The 18,944-nt window shown below is 36.5% G+C and overlaps 1 protein-coding gene across 1 annotated transcript in view; it reads right to left on the reverse strand.

The window, feature by feature from the left end:
* Positions 1–985: 985 nt before the first annotated feature.
* LOC129275898 (uncharacterized) overlaps positions 986–18,944 on the reverse strand; it is a 28,391-nt gene continuing 10,432 nt past the window's right edge. Inside the window, exons 3-13 of the mRNA XM_064109555.1 lie at positions 18,272–18,450; positions 12,009–12,114; positions 11,432–11,532; positions 10,657–10,818; positions 9,653–9,746; positions 8,732–8,896; positions 7,070–7,539; positions 6,605–6,662; positions 5,552–5,769; positions 4,438–4,649; positions 986–3,745 (exon numbers count right to left, since the gene is read on the reverse strand). Of these exons, the coding sequence (XP_063965625.1) occupies positions 3,469–3,745; positions 4,438–4,649; positions 5,552–5,769; positions 6,605–6,662; positions 7,070–7,539; positions 8,732–8,896; positions 9,653–9,746; positions 10,657–10,818; positions 11,432–11,532; positions 12,009–12,114; positions 18,272–18,450 (2,042 nt within the window). The 3' untranslated portion in view covers positions 986–3,468. The remainder of the gene's footprint in view (positions 3,746–4,437; positions 4,650–5,551; positions 5,770–6,604; positions 6,663–7,069; positions 7,540–8,731; positions 8,897–9,652; positions 9,747–10,656; positions 10,819–11,431; positions 11,533–12,008; positions 12,115–18,271; positions 18,451–18,944) is intronic.

An 18,944-nucleotide genomic window follows, 5' to 3' on the forward strand; every position in this document is an offset into this window, starting at 1 on the left:
GATGAAGATGCGGATGATGATGATAATGGTGGTGAGGGTGATGATGATTTTGACGATGATGATGATGAGGGTGATGTTGACGATGATGATGAAGGTGATGATGATGATGGTGTTAGCGGAGGTAATGATGATGATGAGGAGGAAGATGATGATGACGGTCAGGATGATGATGACAGTTTTGACGTGAAAGGAATAGAGGAGAAGAGTAGAGAGGGAGGGAGAAAGATAAAGAGACAGAGAGGGAGGGAGGAGTGGGGACGAGGAGAAGGGAGAGATATAGAGGAGAAGAGAAAGAGATGTTGTCAAAGGAGTGGGATGTAATTCAGTTTCTGAAGGGAAAGGGAATACATGTAATGTCGTTTGATCGAAGTCTCGCACTGCACCACTTAATCACATTTTTTAATAAAGATAAAGTACAAATTAATTGAAACGAGAGAGAGAAAAAAGACAATGGTTGCATGATATACTAAGCGACCCAAATTAGTAGAATAGTGGAATTTCAAGTAATCTGCCTTCGAAAGGTTTCTTTTTTTAAATCATTGGCTAGAGCATTTTGTAACACATAGAATAATACGAAGTTGACTTAATTTGTAGAGTAATTTCGAGTCCATGCACTTAAAATCTTTTAATTTGATTATGTGAAGTGAATTCGATCCTATATCCGGTTTCGTCTCGCCTGCCAACGTCAAGTTGGACACGGGTATAACAAAGCATCAACATTTATCTTACACGAGTTTCAGGTCACGTGACAACCAGTGAAAATAAAACCATTTTGGGTAAATTCTGTCTAAAATCACAACTATGACATTTGAAAATAACGAGATTATTATCGTGGTATTTTTTTTTCGGTAGAAGGTACTTGATCCAAGAATAACCAAGCCTATTATGAAGGAAAACTCCACTATTCTGCTCTATAGGGAACGCCGGGTAAAAAAGGGTTCTTATATCGGTCACATAAACAAAGCAGGACTTGAAACCAAGTAGATTGTGATTTTTTAAATACTTTTATATATACATATGAAATATACACAATTAGGTCAACACATTTTCCAAATGGAAAACACATTAATGCACATTTTTTTTAAAATAGAACATTATTTGCATTTGGCTTCATAGGGGTTCATATTATAAAGGGTATCAGACAGCTCGGATATTACAGTGCAAGTCCCAAAAAAACTTTACACTTTTAAAATTAAGTATTTTTTAAAGAAAATGTGGGATTCAGAGAGAACTTCTATCATGTATGAATAGAGTAAATATTCCTTTGTCACTTGGTAAACTTTGTTTCACTGTTGTTGTTATGGTTGAGTGCACAACAGCCATTGTTTGAAAAAGTGATATGTCTTCGTCTGCGGGTACCTGAAGTCAAAAGTGTACAGCACCCCACTTGCAGATCTGAATGACTTGCAGCAGCGCATCATTAGAGAGCAACATGTGGAAGATTGAAGGCGGGAAGCTTTGTCCAAGTTGTGGCCAAAATGACAATGAAAAGGAACCTTTTTTCAGTAAAGATAGTTTATTGATTTACTTGTTCTCTCTTTTATTTTTCTTGATTAATAAACATACGCATAAACTTTACGCTCAATGTTTGTGTGAATGCTTTTGTCTCTGTTTCAGCAGGTAATCACCTGACTTGGCGCAAATGGGTTTTGACACTTCAAACAATGGCTGCTGTGCACTCAACCATAACAACACTAAAACATATTTTACCAAGTGACAAAGGAATATTTACTCTATCCATACATGCTAGAAATTCTCTCTGAATCCCACATTTTCCTTAAAAATACTTGATTTAAAGTGTTACATTTTTTCTGACTCGCACTGTTTATATATATAAATGAAATGATTAATATTGATATACGTATTATTTTGTCTATATAAGTGACAAAATGATGATCATGGCATAAACGGTAGTCAGTTTCAGTAATATTACAATAGACATGATGAACAATATTGCTCTTTGAAGTGGGAAACGAATAATATAATATAAGCATAAACATGTTATTTATGTATTCTTTGGTGTCATTCAAAATATTTGATGGTATCAATACCTCTTGATAAGGGATAATGTATAGGATTCTTCACAATATCCCAGATACTCTAGTGAAGATCAAACAGAGCCCCGTTGCGTAAAAGTTATTATCGTGCTAAATCTGTCATTCAATGGTAACTGCCAATTAATCCTTGATTTCGATGGATGACAAATAACCATAAAAGTAACTTTGATTCCACGGGAGCGTGATCATTATTGCTTATTTGGTTTTAAAGAAAAACCTCATGGACTGTACATGCTACAAGTATTTAAAAATGTCCCTTTTGTTTACTTTCTATAAGAACAAAACGTTAATTTCTTTTCTTAACCTTTATACTGTCACTTTTTGATCGATAACCATTTTCTCACTTTCTTTTTCTCTCCAAATCTCTGCTTTCTTTAAGTAGTCTTCAATGTATTAATCGCCCTAAAATACCAACATTAGACTGTGTATATTCCTCCCACTAAATGTATTAACCGATTAAAAACAATTGCATATATAGTACGTTTTTCAAGCTTAAACCATAAACATACACAATTACCAGAATTGGGTATTTTCACAATTGAAATTCAAAGCAGATTAAAACAGATTCTTAATTACATTTTCAGCACGAGTAAATACCAATAAGAATTGGGGTAAAAGGAGAGCTACTGTCCCCGTGAATATCTCCTGCATCCCTCCACTCACCCCAACCGACCATTTCAATGATATAATAAAGACATTTATAATGCCAAAAACATGCACCGTATCAAGGGTGCTCAAGGCGCTCACAATGAAATTCACACAAACTTAACTCACAATTTACAGTTTGGCCATTGGATAAGTTTTCAAACCGGCCAAACAATTATAAAACAATGGAACAACGAATTGCTATTGCTTTTAAAATTGTTCGAATTCATCGGTTACAACCTTAGCAATGATGACATGATGACAAATATGTTCACTATATTTGATCCTTATAATTAATTAAGTAACCTCAGTCATCACGATGGGACTATCAATTAAGGGCACATTATTTCAATCATTCAATAGGATTTAACACCCTTAAATGCATTTCTTAAAAGACGGAAATTACGAGTGCAGTACTTAATCCAAGAAATGTAGTGGTTTGTTTGTTTTTTGGTCTTATTTTTTGTTCTTCTGAAAATATCTCAGATTTACGAAAGACTTTTCCCGAACACTTTTGTGTCAGCCAATCTAATGCAAGGAGTTATACCTTATCAGTTTTAAGTAAAGATCAACGACTCCTTTCGTGAAAGGCTCCGAAGGTATGTCATAGAAATTACGTGATTTCAACGAGCCACGAGTATAACAGCTCTGATGGCGCCCGTTGCATGGAGTCTCACAACAAACGCCATGATCGTCGCTGCTGCTAAGCCACGTTAGCTGCAACTTTCACAAAACGATCCCCATGATTCGATCAACAAAATCAGTCTCACGTGGATATTCTGCGAAATCTAAGCATGAGATACGCAAGACAGTTGAATGTAACAAAGTATGCAAGCAGTACCAAGTAGTAGCCCCATATAGGAAATCCGAGATTGAGCAATGTATCGACAATCTGCGTCCCATCCAAAGTTCCTTGCGTACTTGCGATCGATGACGAATTCGATACGATAGCGTCCGATAATGCACTCATGTTGGCGATGTTATCGTCTGCTTTGCTTAATGAGAGACAGTCTCCGAATTCTGAGGTGGCTGTCGTGTTACAGCTGTGGAAAACAAGAAAGGAAGATACTAAGAGAGGTGTGATATGAAATTAGTCATATAAATTTGCCTTCAGCATGATTAATTCGTACTTATAATCATACTAGTTCATAGAAAATTACTCGTACATGTAGTTGCATACATCATCATCTTTGATGAATCATTTACCACAGAATAAAACATTTTTGGTCCGCGGATACCTATAGGAAGGGAGTGATAAGACGGTTCTCCGCAAAATAGTCACAATGTAGACTGAATTGAAATATCGTTAAACTAAAAACACGAGACCGTTGAAGAGCAATTAGTTCTCAAGAATGAAATAAGCGAAAGAAACAGAGCTGTCAACATCGTCCCTTTTGATTCATCAACGCCACCACATATACCCCACACCGTATACCGTACTTCTTACAAACCGGTCTCAAACCAGTAGACATATTTAAATTAACATTTTACATGTATAGATGTGTCGTCATCATCATCATCATCATCAGCATCATCAACGCCCAATCATCATCATTATCAACGAAAACAATAACAACAACAAAATTTCCCGTAACTTCATCACCACAATTATTCCTCTCCATCTTCATCATCTTCTTAGTTATAATTAAGACCGTCACAATCACCACCGCCGCCGACACCACCAACACGTACCATCGTTATCTTCATCATCATCATCATCATACTAATTTCTCACCTGATAGTTGGTGGATCCAGGACAAAGACCGCCTCAAGAAGAGCACCATACATGTAGGATGTGTAGCTGATGTATCGTAACCAGGACAGAAACCTTGGTAGTCTTACGACGTAAAAACCTCCTAGTAGCATGCTTGTCAGCATTACCAGAGAAGACGCTGTTATTGCCTGACTGATAGATGAACATGCTGCGCTGACAAATCGCCCAAGTGCCTGGAGGTTAGAAAAATGAAGCAGTAAGTATGACTCGTACTTATCAAATCACCTGTCTCAAACAATCATATAATTTCATTCATTTTTGTTGCGTGATTGAGTTTCTAATTGTTTCTCATTTTGGCGGTTTGTGCACTTTATAACTTAATTGATATTCGTGTAGCCGTTCAGTAAATGTATCAATTAATCATTGTATGTGAATATTTCTATTTAGAAATAAAAACGCGACTTTCATTTCGATCAATTGCAATATTTTCACGATTCCTGCCAATGCGGGAAATGAATTAGTATCAATGTCATTGCTTTTAAAATCGAGTTGTCATGCCCACGACACCAAAGCGAATTGTGGCGGCACGATTGGGCATAAATTTGGCGCCCGTTTAAAGCGATACCTTACTTGAGGTGGCGTTGTGCAGTAGGTTTCCAGACTAATACATTTGAGGGTCTGACAAGATATAATTGCAGTTGGTACCTGAAAGACGTCCCATTGTTGTGTCACTGTTAGACGGAATGATTTACGTCATTTTTTTAAAGCTTATCCTTTATTCCTGTTTTAAAAACATTTATGAATGATTTTGTATTTGGCCAAACCAAAAAGACATATGTTAAGGGATTTAGCAATCAACGTTCTTTATTGATGGACGTGCAAATTAATTCCCTCTTTGTAATGAAGAAATTCTTTTATGACGCGTTCACCTCAATCACCGCTCTGAAGTCGACAAGAAGTTATGCGCATAATTTCGACGGAATTCTCACGGTTCAGCCCCACCCCCTTATATGAAATCGCCGCTACTGTTACACATTGTGACATTAATTTTCCAAACTCTCTAAAGACATGGCCCTGAATTTTTCACTAGGTATAAAAAAGATCAGTAGAGTATCTTCTTTGTGTGCTCACTAACCTGTCCGGCTTGCACATAAAGAAGGAATGTTGTGACGAAAAGTAGGTATACTAGGACAGAGTCATGAAGCCCGACCATCCAAAACGTTATGGTAACTGAGATAACAGTCATCGTGGACAACAGCGGAAGTACTCCGATGACCTTTGACATGAAATAGGCGGAAAGTCGGTACGCACCAGCTGATCTTTCTTTGGCTAACACCGCGCGTTCAATCTGAACTACAATGAACAAAAAATGATAACAATTAAGTGAGATGGGTTTAATCCAGAAGCACAAATTGTGTGTCTAAAACCTTAGAATATGTGAAATAAAAAAGCTTTATACAGTTATGGAACCAAGACATTAAATATAATAATTTCATCAAAACCGCTTCCCAAGGTACACTCCAAGCCCCCCCCCCCCCCCCGAGGACCGCTCCCACCACCGGAGGACAAATCCCCGGATGACTACTTACACTCTAAATCAATATGATATGGTATTGACCTATTAATCGTCTTCCATGCAGACAGCTTCAACTTTTACGAAACGAGTTTCAGGAAAAGTTCACAATCGCGGTTACATCATATAAGTCAACATAACTTACACAGTTCTAATTCTCACTTTTTTTTATAATACAACAAATTTATCAAAGCTATATTTTGGATAATCAATTGGCACCTGAATATCTTAATAATACCATCAAAGTATACACACACTCTCGTAATCTTCGTTCAATCACTGACACATGCAGACTTTGCATTTCTTAGTCAAAACGAAACTCTCCTCTGCCGAAAAACGTTTTGCTGTAGCAACTTCCAAGATTTGGAATGCCACCCCTCTTCCAATAAGAAATGCTTACAGTATTCTTGGCTTCAAATCTACCCTTAAGACATACCTTTTTTCCTCAATATTTAATTTCCCTTTTTATCTTGAACGATTGATTGTGGTTATTATTGCAAATGTTAAATTAATATTCATACATTGTACGCGCTATGGTACTTTTTGTTTTTAGCGCCTCTAAACATCCATAATTATTATTATCATTATTATTATAATACAGTAAATGAAACTTACAAGACGTTAAGCTGCTATAAATCGATTCAAATCCCCAGTAGGCAGATATAAAGAAAATCTGGGGAAAAAATGAAGTTGATTAAATTTACAATTAACTATTCGATATTTATGCAGAAGAAAATGATGATAAGGGTTCATGATGATGGTGATGAAGATGATGATGATGATGATGATGATGATGGTTATTATGATTATTATTATTATTATTATTATTATTATGATGATGATGATGAACCATCATCATAACAAAACATAACATACAACATAACAAAACATTACATAACATCAACATGCAAATTATAAGTAATAATAATAAAATAATTTAAAAAATACATTACATATAACATGGAGGATTGAAATTGAAAACTACTCCTCTTTCACCTTTCCTCTCGACGCTTATTACGAACATAATTCAGTACAGCATCGTACATAGTGAGATAGAGAATGGTGGATATGATCACTTACCACACCGGAAATATCTCGAATTTTATCCTCTGTAAACCTTATTTGGAACCACAGTGCCCCTGCTATAAAGCCAATCATTAAATGCTTGAAGAAGTCAAGCCCGGATATGACCAGATATCGGTTCTGCTTGAAGTTCCTGTGGGTCAATGTCAAGAGTTGACGAAAATACCCCGTCGGCCATTTGTCTGCGTTTGCTTGCGATTCCATGTTCAAGGTGTAATTGTCTCTGGAAAATTTATCCCCATGATTGTCTTTATGAGATGTATTTATCGGTGGTTTAGTTTGCAGCTCGGTACTTAGCGATGTCATGGAACGATTGTTTGTGGACGAGTTTACATTGGTGTTTAAACTGTTTATGATCACGTGATTTTCACGTGGTGTTCCCACTCTGCAATCAACCTCGTTAATAACGCAGTCAATAAAGACAGAATTGTCCAAGCTATCATCTTGAAGACTCCCAAAAGATGAAGCTGTATTTAAAATCGAGAAACAAGGAGATACATTTATGAGTTTTCTGCCATAAAGCTTTTTGATCATGTTGAATATCAAGAAATGAGAATGTAATAGCCATTAAACACATCATAAAATCCCTCTAAAGAATTTTGAATCTAACGACCTATCTCGTCACTCATCTTGTCACTCATCTCGTCACCATCTCGTCATCAATCTCATCACCCTTCTCGTCATCCATCTCGTCCCCCATCTCATCACCCTTCTCATCATCCATCTCGTCACCCATCTCATGTTTTATCTCTTCACTCATCTCGTCACCCATCTCGTCATACATCTCATATCACTCATTTCGTCATTCATCTCAACACCCATCTCATATCACTCATCTCGTCACCCATCTAATCACCAAACTCTTCACCCATCTCATCACTCATCTCGTCACCCATCTCGCCATCCATCTCGTCATCAATCTTGTCTACCAATCACGTTCCCGATCTTATCACCCATCTCATCATCCATCTCGTCACAAATGTCGTCATCCATCTCGTCACCCATCTCATCATCCACCTCGTCACCCATCTCATCACCCATCTCTTCACCCATCTCATCACTCATCTCGTCAGCAATCTCGTCACCCATTTCGTCAACCATCTCGTCGGCCATCTCGTCACCCATTTCGTTAACCATCTCGTCAACCATCTCGTCACCCATCTCGTCACCCATTTCGTCAACCATCTCGTCAACCATCTCGTCACCCATTTCGTCATTCATCTCGTCATCCATCTCGTCAACCATCTCGTCATCCATTTCGTCATTCATCTCGTCATCCATCTCGTCAACCATCTCGTCACCCATTTCGTCATTCATCTCGTCATCCATCTCGTCATCCATCTCGTCACCCATCTTGTCACCAATCTTGCCACCAATCCCGTCGCTCATCTCTATTTCATCTTACCCATTTCAAACAACTATCACTAAAAAAAATCATTTCAAAGTGACAATGTCGGCAAACTGATTGTGCAAGTCCTATCCAGCAATTCACGTATATAATCCAACTATTCGTCATACTATTCGACAAAAACGATGTGCACACATTTTGGCATCAAAATCCTCTAGACATTCACAAGTGACACCAACCTTGATAATTTTTTTATCCACATGTTTCCAATACATATAAGATCCAACTTCAATCCTAATCTGAAGACCTACCATGGTTGATGCTTCCACGTATTTTGCTTGTTTCATTCTCCGTTACTGACATGGCTCGGCTGCCATTTGATAAGCGTGATCTGTAGCAGCGATGGCTCCATGACTGTCCTTTGGCTGCGTTGTGTATCTTAACCCGTTCCTCATCAGTCCCCTTAACGATATCCACTGGAATCAAGGCAAAAAACACAGATACGTTATTTTGTCCGGTCCTCTTATTTGGGTTTTAACACAAATCATGAAACTCAAGTGCGGCATGATTTACAGTAAACGATCAGCGCGCATTATTTGTCTTTGGTTTACGGGTCCCTTTCAAACTCATAATTGTGCAGAACCTCGATAAGAATGTATGATATTGGTTCAATCATCGATTGCTGTTTTGTTATCGAAACACTCTATAATGACCAATAACTCGAAAAGTATTGAAAAAATAATTACAATAATACTACTAATGATTAATCCATTGTGATACTACTACTACTACTACTACTACTACTACTACTACTACTACTACTACTACTACTACTACTACTACTACTACTACTACTACTACTACTACTACTACTTCTACTACTACTACTACTACTACTACTACTACTACTACTGCTACTACTACTACTACTACTACTACTACTACTATCTACCCCTACTAGTAATAGAAGTAATAATAGTGATGATAATAATAATAATGGTAATAATAACAATGATAATGATAATTATGATGATAAGAATGGTAATAATAACAATGATAATAATAATGATAGTAATAATGATAATCATGATAAGAATGGTAATAATAATAATGATAATAATAATAATAATAACACTAATGATAGCAATAATAACAGTAAAAACAACAATAAAAATGATGCTGATGATAAAAATCATTATGAAAATTAATATCGTAAGATGACATAAACATACTTATATAGTCGGCAGGATTGTAATGCTGTGGACACTGGAGTCCTAACCGGGCAAAGTAATCTACCACCTTGTCAGCTGCTCCAAAGTAAACAACCTATTTTCAAGGAATAAAAGTTTGGCAAGGACGTTATCATTATTATCTGCAGTCAAAGTATAGTATAAAGAAAACAAAGAATCAAAGACAACATAACATAAGTTCCCCTCTGGAATGCCAGGAATAGAAGGGAAAACTTTTGATAATTGTTGAAAACAACTTTCCGTTTCACTTCCATTTAATGGGAATATAATAATGGCAAAGCAATAGGTATTTGAGGTAATCATGGTGGAAGTTAAAAAGGGAGTGTTGAGAACAGGACGTGGGGGAGGGGGGCAAGATGAGTGTGGTAGATACAGAGTGAAAGAATAAATTACAGTGATCAAATCAATCCCTTGCCTAATGGAATCGGATGGCTTTTGAACAAAGCCTATGAAAGAAAAATCAGCAGTCCATGAATTAATAGAAAGACGGGATCGGTGGCTTAAAGTTAAAAGAGCAAACTATTTCAGAGAGAACCAGTCAATGCGGAAATGGTGATATCATTGATCAAAGGGGGCCTAGGGGACAAGGGTAATGGGTAAGGAAAAAAAGATAAGATAACAGTGAATGTGTCCTCATTGTAAACATGAATTATATGAGTGTCATTTGGTATAAGACCATATATTTTACCCTACTCTCTTTAATTCTTCTCCACAGTTTACCTCCGTTCTCAAATATGTTCTTTGATCAATTTTTGCAATTACCTTTTATCCCTTCCATTAAGCACGACCCTGGTGACCATTTCATGAAACTTGTTATAATGACAAGTTTGCAATAACTGTTTAAAGCTACTGAAATCCTTCAATTTGATTGGCTGATAGTACACAAAACGGTGTATCTGTTCTTGTAAAGTCTCTATGAAACGGCACCCAGGTTCAGTATTCAAAATATGGAATAGCATAAGACATGGGTCGAGATTGGTACACACCTGCCCCTCGGATAGCAAGAGTAACCGATCAAATAATTTGAATACCCGACTAGAAGGCTGGTGAATTGACATGATGACGGTCTTTCCAGAAGAAACAGCGTAGTCTTTTAAGGTCTCGAGCAGATGAAAGGCCGTCCGGGAGTCCAGTCCGGATGTGGGCTCCTACAAATAAGTCCAAAATGAACATGATGGATGTAGGGGATCTTATGGCGTTAAACACATGTAAAGACAAAGCATTAAACCGGCAGAATTTCGGATTTCAAATTCGATAACAAAACTTATTATTTTTGGTTGATTTTCCATTCTATGCGCCGATATTCTTAAACTCAACTATGGGAATACTCTTGATGAGTTTTCCCATCTCGTCATATTTATATAACTTGGCAAATCTTGTTTATTTCATAATCTCTTTACTCGGAAATCTTTCTTGAATATGTTGTTAGAGTTTGCCCATTCTCGGTGATTTGATCTTAATAAACCCTGCTCTAACAATATATCTGATTTGTCAGGAGAACTACAGGCTAACATTATGTCTATTGCTTGGAAAAGAATATGATGATGATAGATTCAAATATGGTTTTTATTTGATAAATAATTCCCCTCCTAGTCTTGAACATTATCATTTTGGGGGGATACGATAAATATGTGTACGTGTGCAATGTGGGCTTGCGGGATGTAAAGAATAATCGGATGATAAACTCTAACTAAATCTGTTATAAACAATATGTTTTTATTGATAGGAATTTCTTTTATCTGTTATATACATTATACTCACATCTAGTAGCAGTATTGAAGGGTCAGTGAGAAGTTCACATCCAATGCTAGCTCTTTTCCTCTCTCCCCCTGATAGTCCACGACTCAACGAATCACCCATCTCTTTAAAAAAATAGATGATATCAATAGGTTAAGGACGATATTCCTGTGTAACTGACTCAGTACCTAATTGCTCATGAACATTTATCATGTTTGCAGAGGCTTATTGTGGCGTTATCGAGAAGGCGTTGCTCTTTAAGGCATGCGTGAGAGATAGTTCGTCGAGTCAAAACACGTGACTATGGCAAGACATACATCATGCATGGCAGTTCATGTCACCAAAATTAATGAACTGCCGAAATATGGTTTTTCAACCGACAAAAATATAGTAATCACAAAACTCGCTTACTACTTCAAAAAACATCATATAAAAAGATGTTTCCAACCACACGTGGTCATTGCAAACAGACAGTTATCGACCCTCCAAAAGCATTGATTGTCGGTTACAGACATACAGTATAATTTATTGAGGGATAAAATGTGATTGAAATGGAAATCTTTTAAAATACTGAGCAGATGCATTGGATAAAATTACTTACTTGTCTCGAGGCATTTTTGTAGATCTAGAGTTTCGACGATACTCCGAATCTTATCCCGTTTTTCCTCGTCTGTCATTCGACTGGGCAGCCGGAGATCCGCTGTGAACTAAAAAGAAAGGAAAACTTTTTTTATGCAATTTATGCAGGGGGCAGGAGCGGCACCTATATCAAAGTTTAAAATGGTATTAAAAAAGGACAGACAGACAGACCAAAAAAAGAGGGAGAAAAAGGAAAATGCAGAGAATTAAGAATATAATCTTATTCCCGGGTCTAATTCTTGTATCTCTATATTACACCATGCCCCATATCAAAATAAACTAGTGCCGCTCTGTGTCAAGTACTTTTTTGTTTTTTATTACACTTTTTCAATTAATACGGAGAAATTGATATTTGTCTACTAATAGTATTACTGCTGCTGCTTCGTCTTCTTCTACTACTACAACACTGTTAAAAAAAGCCTGATTTTACAGAAAAAAGAAGATTTTGCAGAAAGCAATAACAGAATAATTATGTAAATTCATAAAACATGATTTTTTCTGCAATTTAACAGAACAGGTCTGTTTAAAAAGGGGAAAAGGGTGTTTTGTTAAAGGAAATTTGTAAGGTTCCATACACCAAATACCAATTTCCTGTAAGATTGCGCAATCTGGTAAGATTACAGGTGTTCTCGAGACTCTGCTGCAGGAACTTCTTTTATTTTAAGGATATATTTTCCAACAGTGTACTACTACTACTCCATACCCTCCCTTTCTGTGGTCTTACACAGCATTGCATTTATCGTGATGGGGGGGGGGGGTTATGGCTTAAGTGGTAGTTTAGATGTCTTTTGATTCTTAAGTAACTTTAGTCATCTTATTCCAGTCCAGTTATTCCCAGAATCAATCTGAATTGGTTAAAAATGAGATAATGTCTTGTAAAGAGGATCTTGAGATGTTATATGAGAGAAAGACAGCAGGTGCAATTATAAGAGCAAGAGCTAATTGGATCGAAAATGATGAAAGAAACACACGTTATTTTATAAATCTTGAAAAAATGAATCAACGACAGAAAGTCATAACTAAATTACAAATTGATAATCATATAATCGTGACTTCACAAAAACAAATATTAATTGCTCTTAGAGACTATTATCAATCTATATACACATCATCTCACCCATCTCAAAATGATCTTTACGATATTTTACCTCATGGTGATCAATGCAATATTTTATCACCAGAGTTACAAAAGAAATGTGAAGGTGTTATAACAATGCAAGAATGTGTTAATGCTCTGAAATCAATGAATAACAACAAAACTCCGGGAACGGATGGGTTCCCGTGTGAATTCTATAAATTTTTCTTTACAGAATTAGGAGATGTTTTAATCAATAGTTTTAATTATTCCTTTATACAAGGTAAATTGTCATTGGATCAGAGGAGAGGAATTATTCACCTCATTCCTAAAAAGGACCAAAATCCTTTGCTTTTAAAAAGTTGGAGGCCCATCTCTATTTTAAACACCGACTATAAACTTCTTGCAAAATGTTTAGCTTTGAGATTGCGAAAGGTGTTAGGAAGTATTATTAATAATGACCAGACATGGTCGGTATATTGGTGAAAATATTCGCTTAGCCTTAGATATGATTGAATTTACAAATGAACATGATATTCCAGGTTTTATGTTAATGGCCGACATAGAAAAGGCATTTGATAAATTAGAATGGTCCTTTTTACTTCAAGCTTTGAAATATTTCAATTTTGGTGAAGATTTGATAGTATGGATTAGAGTTATGTACAAATGATATATATTCTTGTATTTTGAATAATGGAAATGCTTCAGAATTTTTTCAAATTTCATGTGGAGTAAGGCAGGGCTGCCCTTTAAGTCCTCTTCTTTATATCATTTGTAATGAAATTATGTGTTTATGGATAAGGGGAAACAGTGATATTAAAGGTATAACAGTGAATGGAATAGAAATTAAGCTTAACTCTTATGCAGATGACACAACATTTTATATAAATGACGTCAAGTCTCTAAAAATCATCATGTATATTTTGGACGAATTTAAGGTTTTTTCAGGGCTTTGCATTAATCGAAATAAATCTGAAATTGTGGCACTAGGTTATTATAAACCACATCCTCCAGACATATCCTTTTCCGGATTAAGATTTACTAATGGCCCATTTAGATTATTGGGAGTATATTTTTCACCTGACTTAAAAGACATATTTGAATTGAATTTCATTCCAAAGCTTAAGAAAATATAAAATGTTTTAAGAGTATGGAAAATGAGAAATTTAACTCCAATAGGGAAAATAACTATTTTGAAGTCACTCGGCCTTTCACAAATTATATTTCTATTGTCTGTATTACCAAAACCTCCAGAAGATTTTTTGAAAGAATTAGAACATTTAATTTACTCTTTTATTTGGAATGAAAAACCGGATAAAATCAGTCGTCTTACAATTATTGGAGACTATAGTCAAGGTGGATTGAAAATGTTACATTTACCTTCCGTAATTTCTGGCTTGAAAATTGCGTGGGTTAAACGTTATATGAGCACAGAAAATAAAGGAAAATGGAAATGTTTTTTCAAACACAACTTGGTCACCTTTGGAGGAGAATTGTTTTGGACATGTAATTTAAAATACGATGATCCCAAAATATTACAAATAAAAAATAAATTCATTCGAGAAATCTTAATTGCTTGGGGTTATTTAACTTTCTCTCCTAATTTATCTGAATTGAATATAAAGAATCAAGTGTTATGGAATAACTCATTGATCAAAGTAGATGGGAAATTTATATATAAACAACTTTGGCTTAAAAATGGGATCATCAGTATTAAACATTTAATGGATGAACAAAACAATTTTCTCTCACATACAACTTTTTTACAAAAATAAAAAATTAATTGTAATTTTCTTGAATATTATTCATTGATTTCTGCAATACCCAATGAATGGAAACATTTTCGTCAACATCTTGTTGAGAGTAGAACAACTCAAGAAGATTTGTTGTATAATTTAAATAATGTTTTTAAGGTATGCAAGTTTATCCATAGAATTTCTGTTGATAAAATCTTAAAGTCCCCTACTTCGCAAACAAAATGGGCATCCATTTAAAATGAACCGGTTAATAATTGGAATAGATTGTATATGATTCCCTTTAAATGCTGTCTTTCAACAAAACTCCGCTACTTTCAATATAAACTTTTCAATCGGATAATGGGGGTGAACAAATATCTTTACGATATTGGCTTGTCTGAATCTAATTTATGTACATTTTGTTCTTCCTCTGTTGAAAGCATTTCACATCTGTTTTGGGACTGCCCTGTAACTCAACAATTCATTCAAAACTTCCAAACCTCTTTTTTGAACAATGACGTGTATTTGAATAAGAATTTATTTTTGTTTGGTTGCCCTGACGCTCAATACTCTACTGTAAACCGTTATATTCTTTACGCTAAATATTTTATTTTTTCGACACGTTGTAAGGGAGATCGGTTGTGTTTTAGTTCTTTTAAGAACGTATTGAAACGCTATTGTGAAATTTAAAGGGTTCTTAGTCAAAAACATCATAATTTTGTTTTATCAATAGATAATAGTACGCATGTACAGTTGTTGTAAACATGTTCGCTTCATGATTTTTCTGTAAATTGAATTGATTTCGTGTTTGATTTTGAATAAAATCTTTCTATGAAAGAAAAAAAAAAACTTTAGTCATCTCCTTTTCCTTTTTGTTTTATTTTCTAATTCTATGGTTAAACAAGAACATAAAATCTTGTTACTCATTTTATTCCGAGACTTGGCGAGGGTTGGTGTGTTAGGCATGACAAACTCATCTTGCCTGCCACAATCTTAATCTAGTCTCGCAAGAATTAAAGGGAACCGAAACTGATCTACGAGGTAAGGTAGTCACAGCAAACTAAACATTTTTAGTATCTATGCTAAACACCTTCGAGAGCTGTCCAATTTTACTTGAGTCTGTAATGTGTCATTGTAAGTGTCACTGTAAATGCGTGAGTATGACCAGTCACGCGATATTCTTACAGGTCTCTATTTCGGATTGACAATATTTTCTTTCAAAATTCCATCCATTTATTGCATTTCGGTTTTATTTTAAAAAAAATACTGATCGAAGGTGACATTTATCATTTTCTATTAGGAATCAATGCAAACATCTCCACCATTAGTTTCTAGCCGGAAGTTTGATTTAAAGAATGGAAGAACAATGAATCGATGTGAGTGGCTCGATTGCCACCACCAACGTTGTACCCAAAGATACTCAAGGAAACGTGTTGCATTGCATGTTTAGGTTTTCCATAGAGTTCCTTTTCATCATCGGGTGCGTTTCATAAACGGATTTGTCAGATTATATATCCGAAAAATTCTGACATTTAATATTACAACAGCCAGACAGCTGTGCTTAACAGTCATTTTGTCAGATGATATACATGTATGTCAAGATGATGAAACAATCTCCTGTTCTGAGCGGACGCTGTTTTCCTAAATATTTCTTTGGAGTTCCTCAATGTGCCTCTATGCACAGAGTGACAATTCATGTGGATCCCCATAGCTCCCTGAACGAGATGGGTGATGAGATGGGTAACGAGATGGGTGACGAGATGGATGACGAGATGGCTGATGAGATAGGTGAGGAGATGGGTAAAGGGATGTGTGATGAGATTGATGACGAGATGGATGAGGAGATGGATGATGATATGGATGATGAGATGGATGATAAGGTGGGTGATGAGATGGGTGATGAGATGTGATAAGATGGATGACGAGATGGATGATGAGATGGGTGACGAGATGGATGATGAGATGGGTGATGAGATGGGTGATGAGATGGGTGACGAGATGGGTGACGAGATGGGTGATGAGATGGATGATGAGATGGGTGACGAGGTGGGTGATGAGATGGGTGATGAGATGGATGATGAGATGGGTGATGAGATGGATGATGAGATGGGTGACGAGATAGGTGACGATATTGATAATGAGATTGGTGACGAGATGCGTGACGAGATGGGTGACGAGATGGATGATGAGATGGATGAGATGGTTGACGAGTTGGGTGATGAGATGGGAGATGAGATGGATGAGATGGTTGACGAGTTGGGTGGTGAGAACGGAGATGAGATGGATGATGAGATGAATGATGAGATGGATGATAAGAAGGGTAATGAGATGGGTGACGAGATGGGTTATGAGTCGAATGACGAGATGGGTGATGAGATGGGTGACGAGATGGATGATGAGATGGGTGACGAGATGGATGATGAGATGGGTGATGAGATGGATGATGAGATGGATGATGATATGGGTGACGTGATGGGTGACGAGATGGGTGATGGGATGGGTGACGAAATGGGTGACGATATTGGTGATGAGATGGATGATGAGATGGGTGACGAGATGGATGAGATGGATGATGAGATGGATGCTGAGATGGGTGACGAGATGGATGATGAGATGGGTGACGTGATGGATGATGAGACGGGTGACGAGATGGGTGACGAGATGGGTGACGAGATGGATGACGAGATGGATGATGACGAGATGGATGACGAGATGGATGCTGAGATTGATGATGAAATGATGGATGATGAAATGGATGATGAGACGGATGACAAGATGGATGAGATGGATGATGAGATGGATGATGAGATGGATGCTGAGATGGGTGATGAGATTGGTGACGAGATAGGTTACGATATGGATAATGAGATGGGTGACGAGATGCGTGACGAGATGGGTGATGAGATGGATGATGAGATGGGTGACGAGATGGGTGATGAGATGGGTGATGAGACGGATGACGAGATGGGTGATGAGATGCGTGACGAGATGGGTGACGAGATGGGTGATGAGTTGGGTGATGAGATGAGTTAAAATATATTTCTCAATGTTTCCTATGAAATATATTAATGGAATCTTATTTTACCCCTTTGCTTGCCCTCCAAAACAATTCTTGGAAGTGATCGAAGTGAGGCACGTACGCAAACCAAAATTTAGAGATTATCCTTTATAATTTAAAGTTTACTGAGAAAAGTCGATGGCTTTTAATTCAAATATTCCTGTAGGTTGGGACATTTTCAAGGACAGATGAATACTTCACCCCCCCCCCCATTTGTATCATATTTGTCTACATATCTGCTAGAATTAGACGGTTTTCTGCTTGAGTTCTCGAATTAATGAGCGAGCGCAGCGAGCAATTTGTATTAAATGCATATTCATTAATAAATTTTAGAGAGTCCTTCTGATAGCCCATACCTTTAGAGTGTCTTTTAATGTGAGTTCGCTGAGAAACAGGTCTTCTTGTAACACGAAACTGATCTGTCTTTTCAGCCGTTTGCATATAGGTTGGCCATTCAGGAAAACATTTCCAGATTCTAGTCGTCTAGCACTTTGTCGTCCGGCCAGACAAGTCAGCAGTCTCGTCTTTCCCGCTCCTGTATGAATGATTAAAATTGTGTGATGACATTGACCAATGAATATCATGAATCCTGCACACACACAAATCATGTAGAGTGTTTCATTAAGCTTCCTGACATTGGTTTTCTTTGCTAAGTTTGATTTCAGCTAATTAGATGCAAGGATTTCGATGGCTTATAACAATGAAAACCAATCGTTTCATGAAAGAATCTTTACTCTCTCAGTAGAACCCTGATTCCAGAAAGTATGAATTATTTATTGACACAGGGTAGTGAAAAACGTAGTGAAAAAATACAGAGGGAGATAACTGAAATAATTCTATTGATTAAAAGTAATCAAATTTATTATTTAACGTTTTCTCCCTCCATCCTAAGGTTGAATTATGGGACTAGTTTCAATGTACGATATTCAACATATGAAATATAACAATAAATATATTTTAATCAAATGGAACGGCTGTGGCAGTATCGCCTGCATTACGCAATTCAATATAGCAGCAATGGTGACTTTG

The sequence above is a fragment of the Lytechinus pictus genome, chromosome 14, assembly GCF_037042905.1.
Source record: "Lytechinus pictus isolate F3 Inbred chromosome 14, Lp3.0, whole genome shotgun sequence".
Lineage (NCBI taxonomy): Eukaryota > Metazoa > Echinodermata > Echinoidea > Temnopleuroida > Toxopneustidae > Lytechinus > Lytechinus pictus.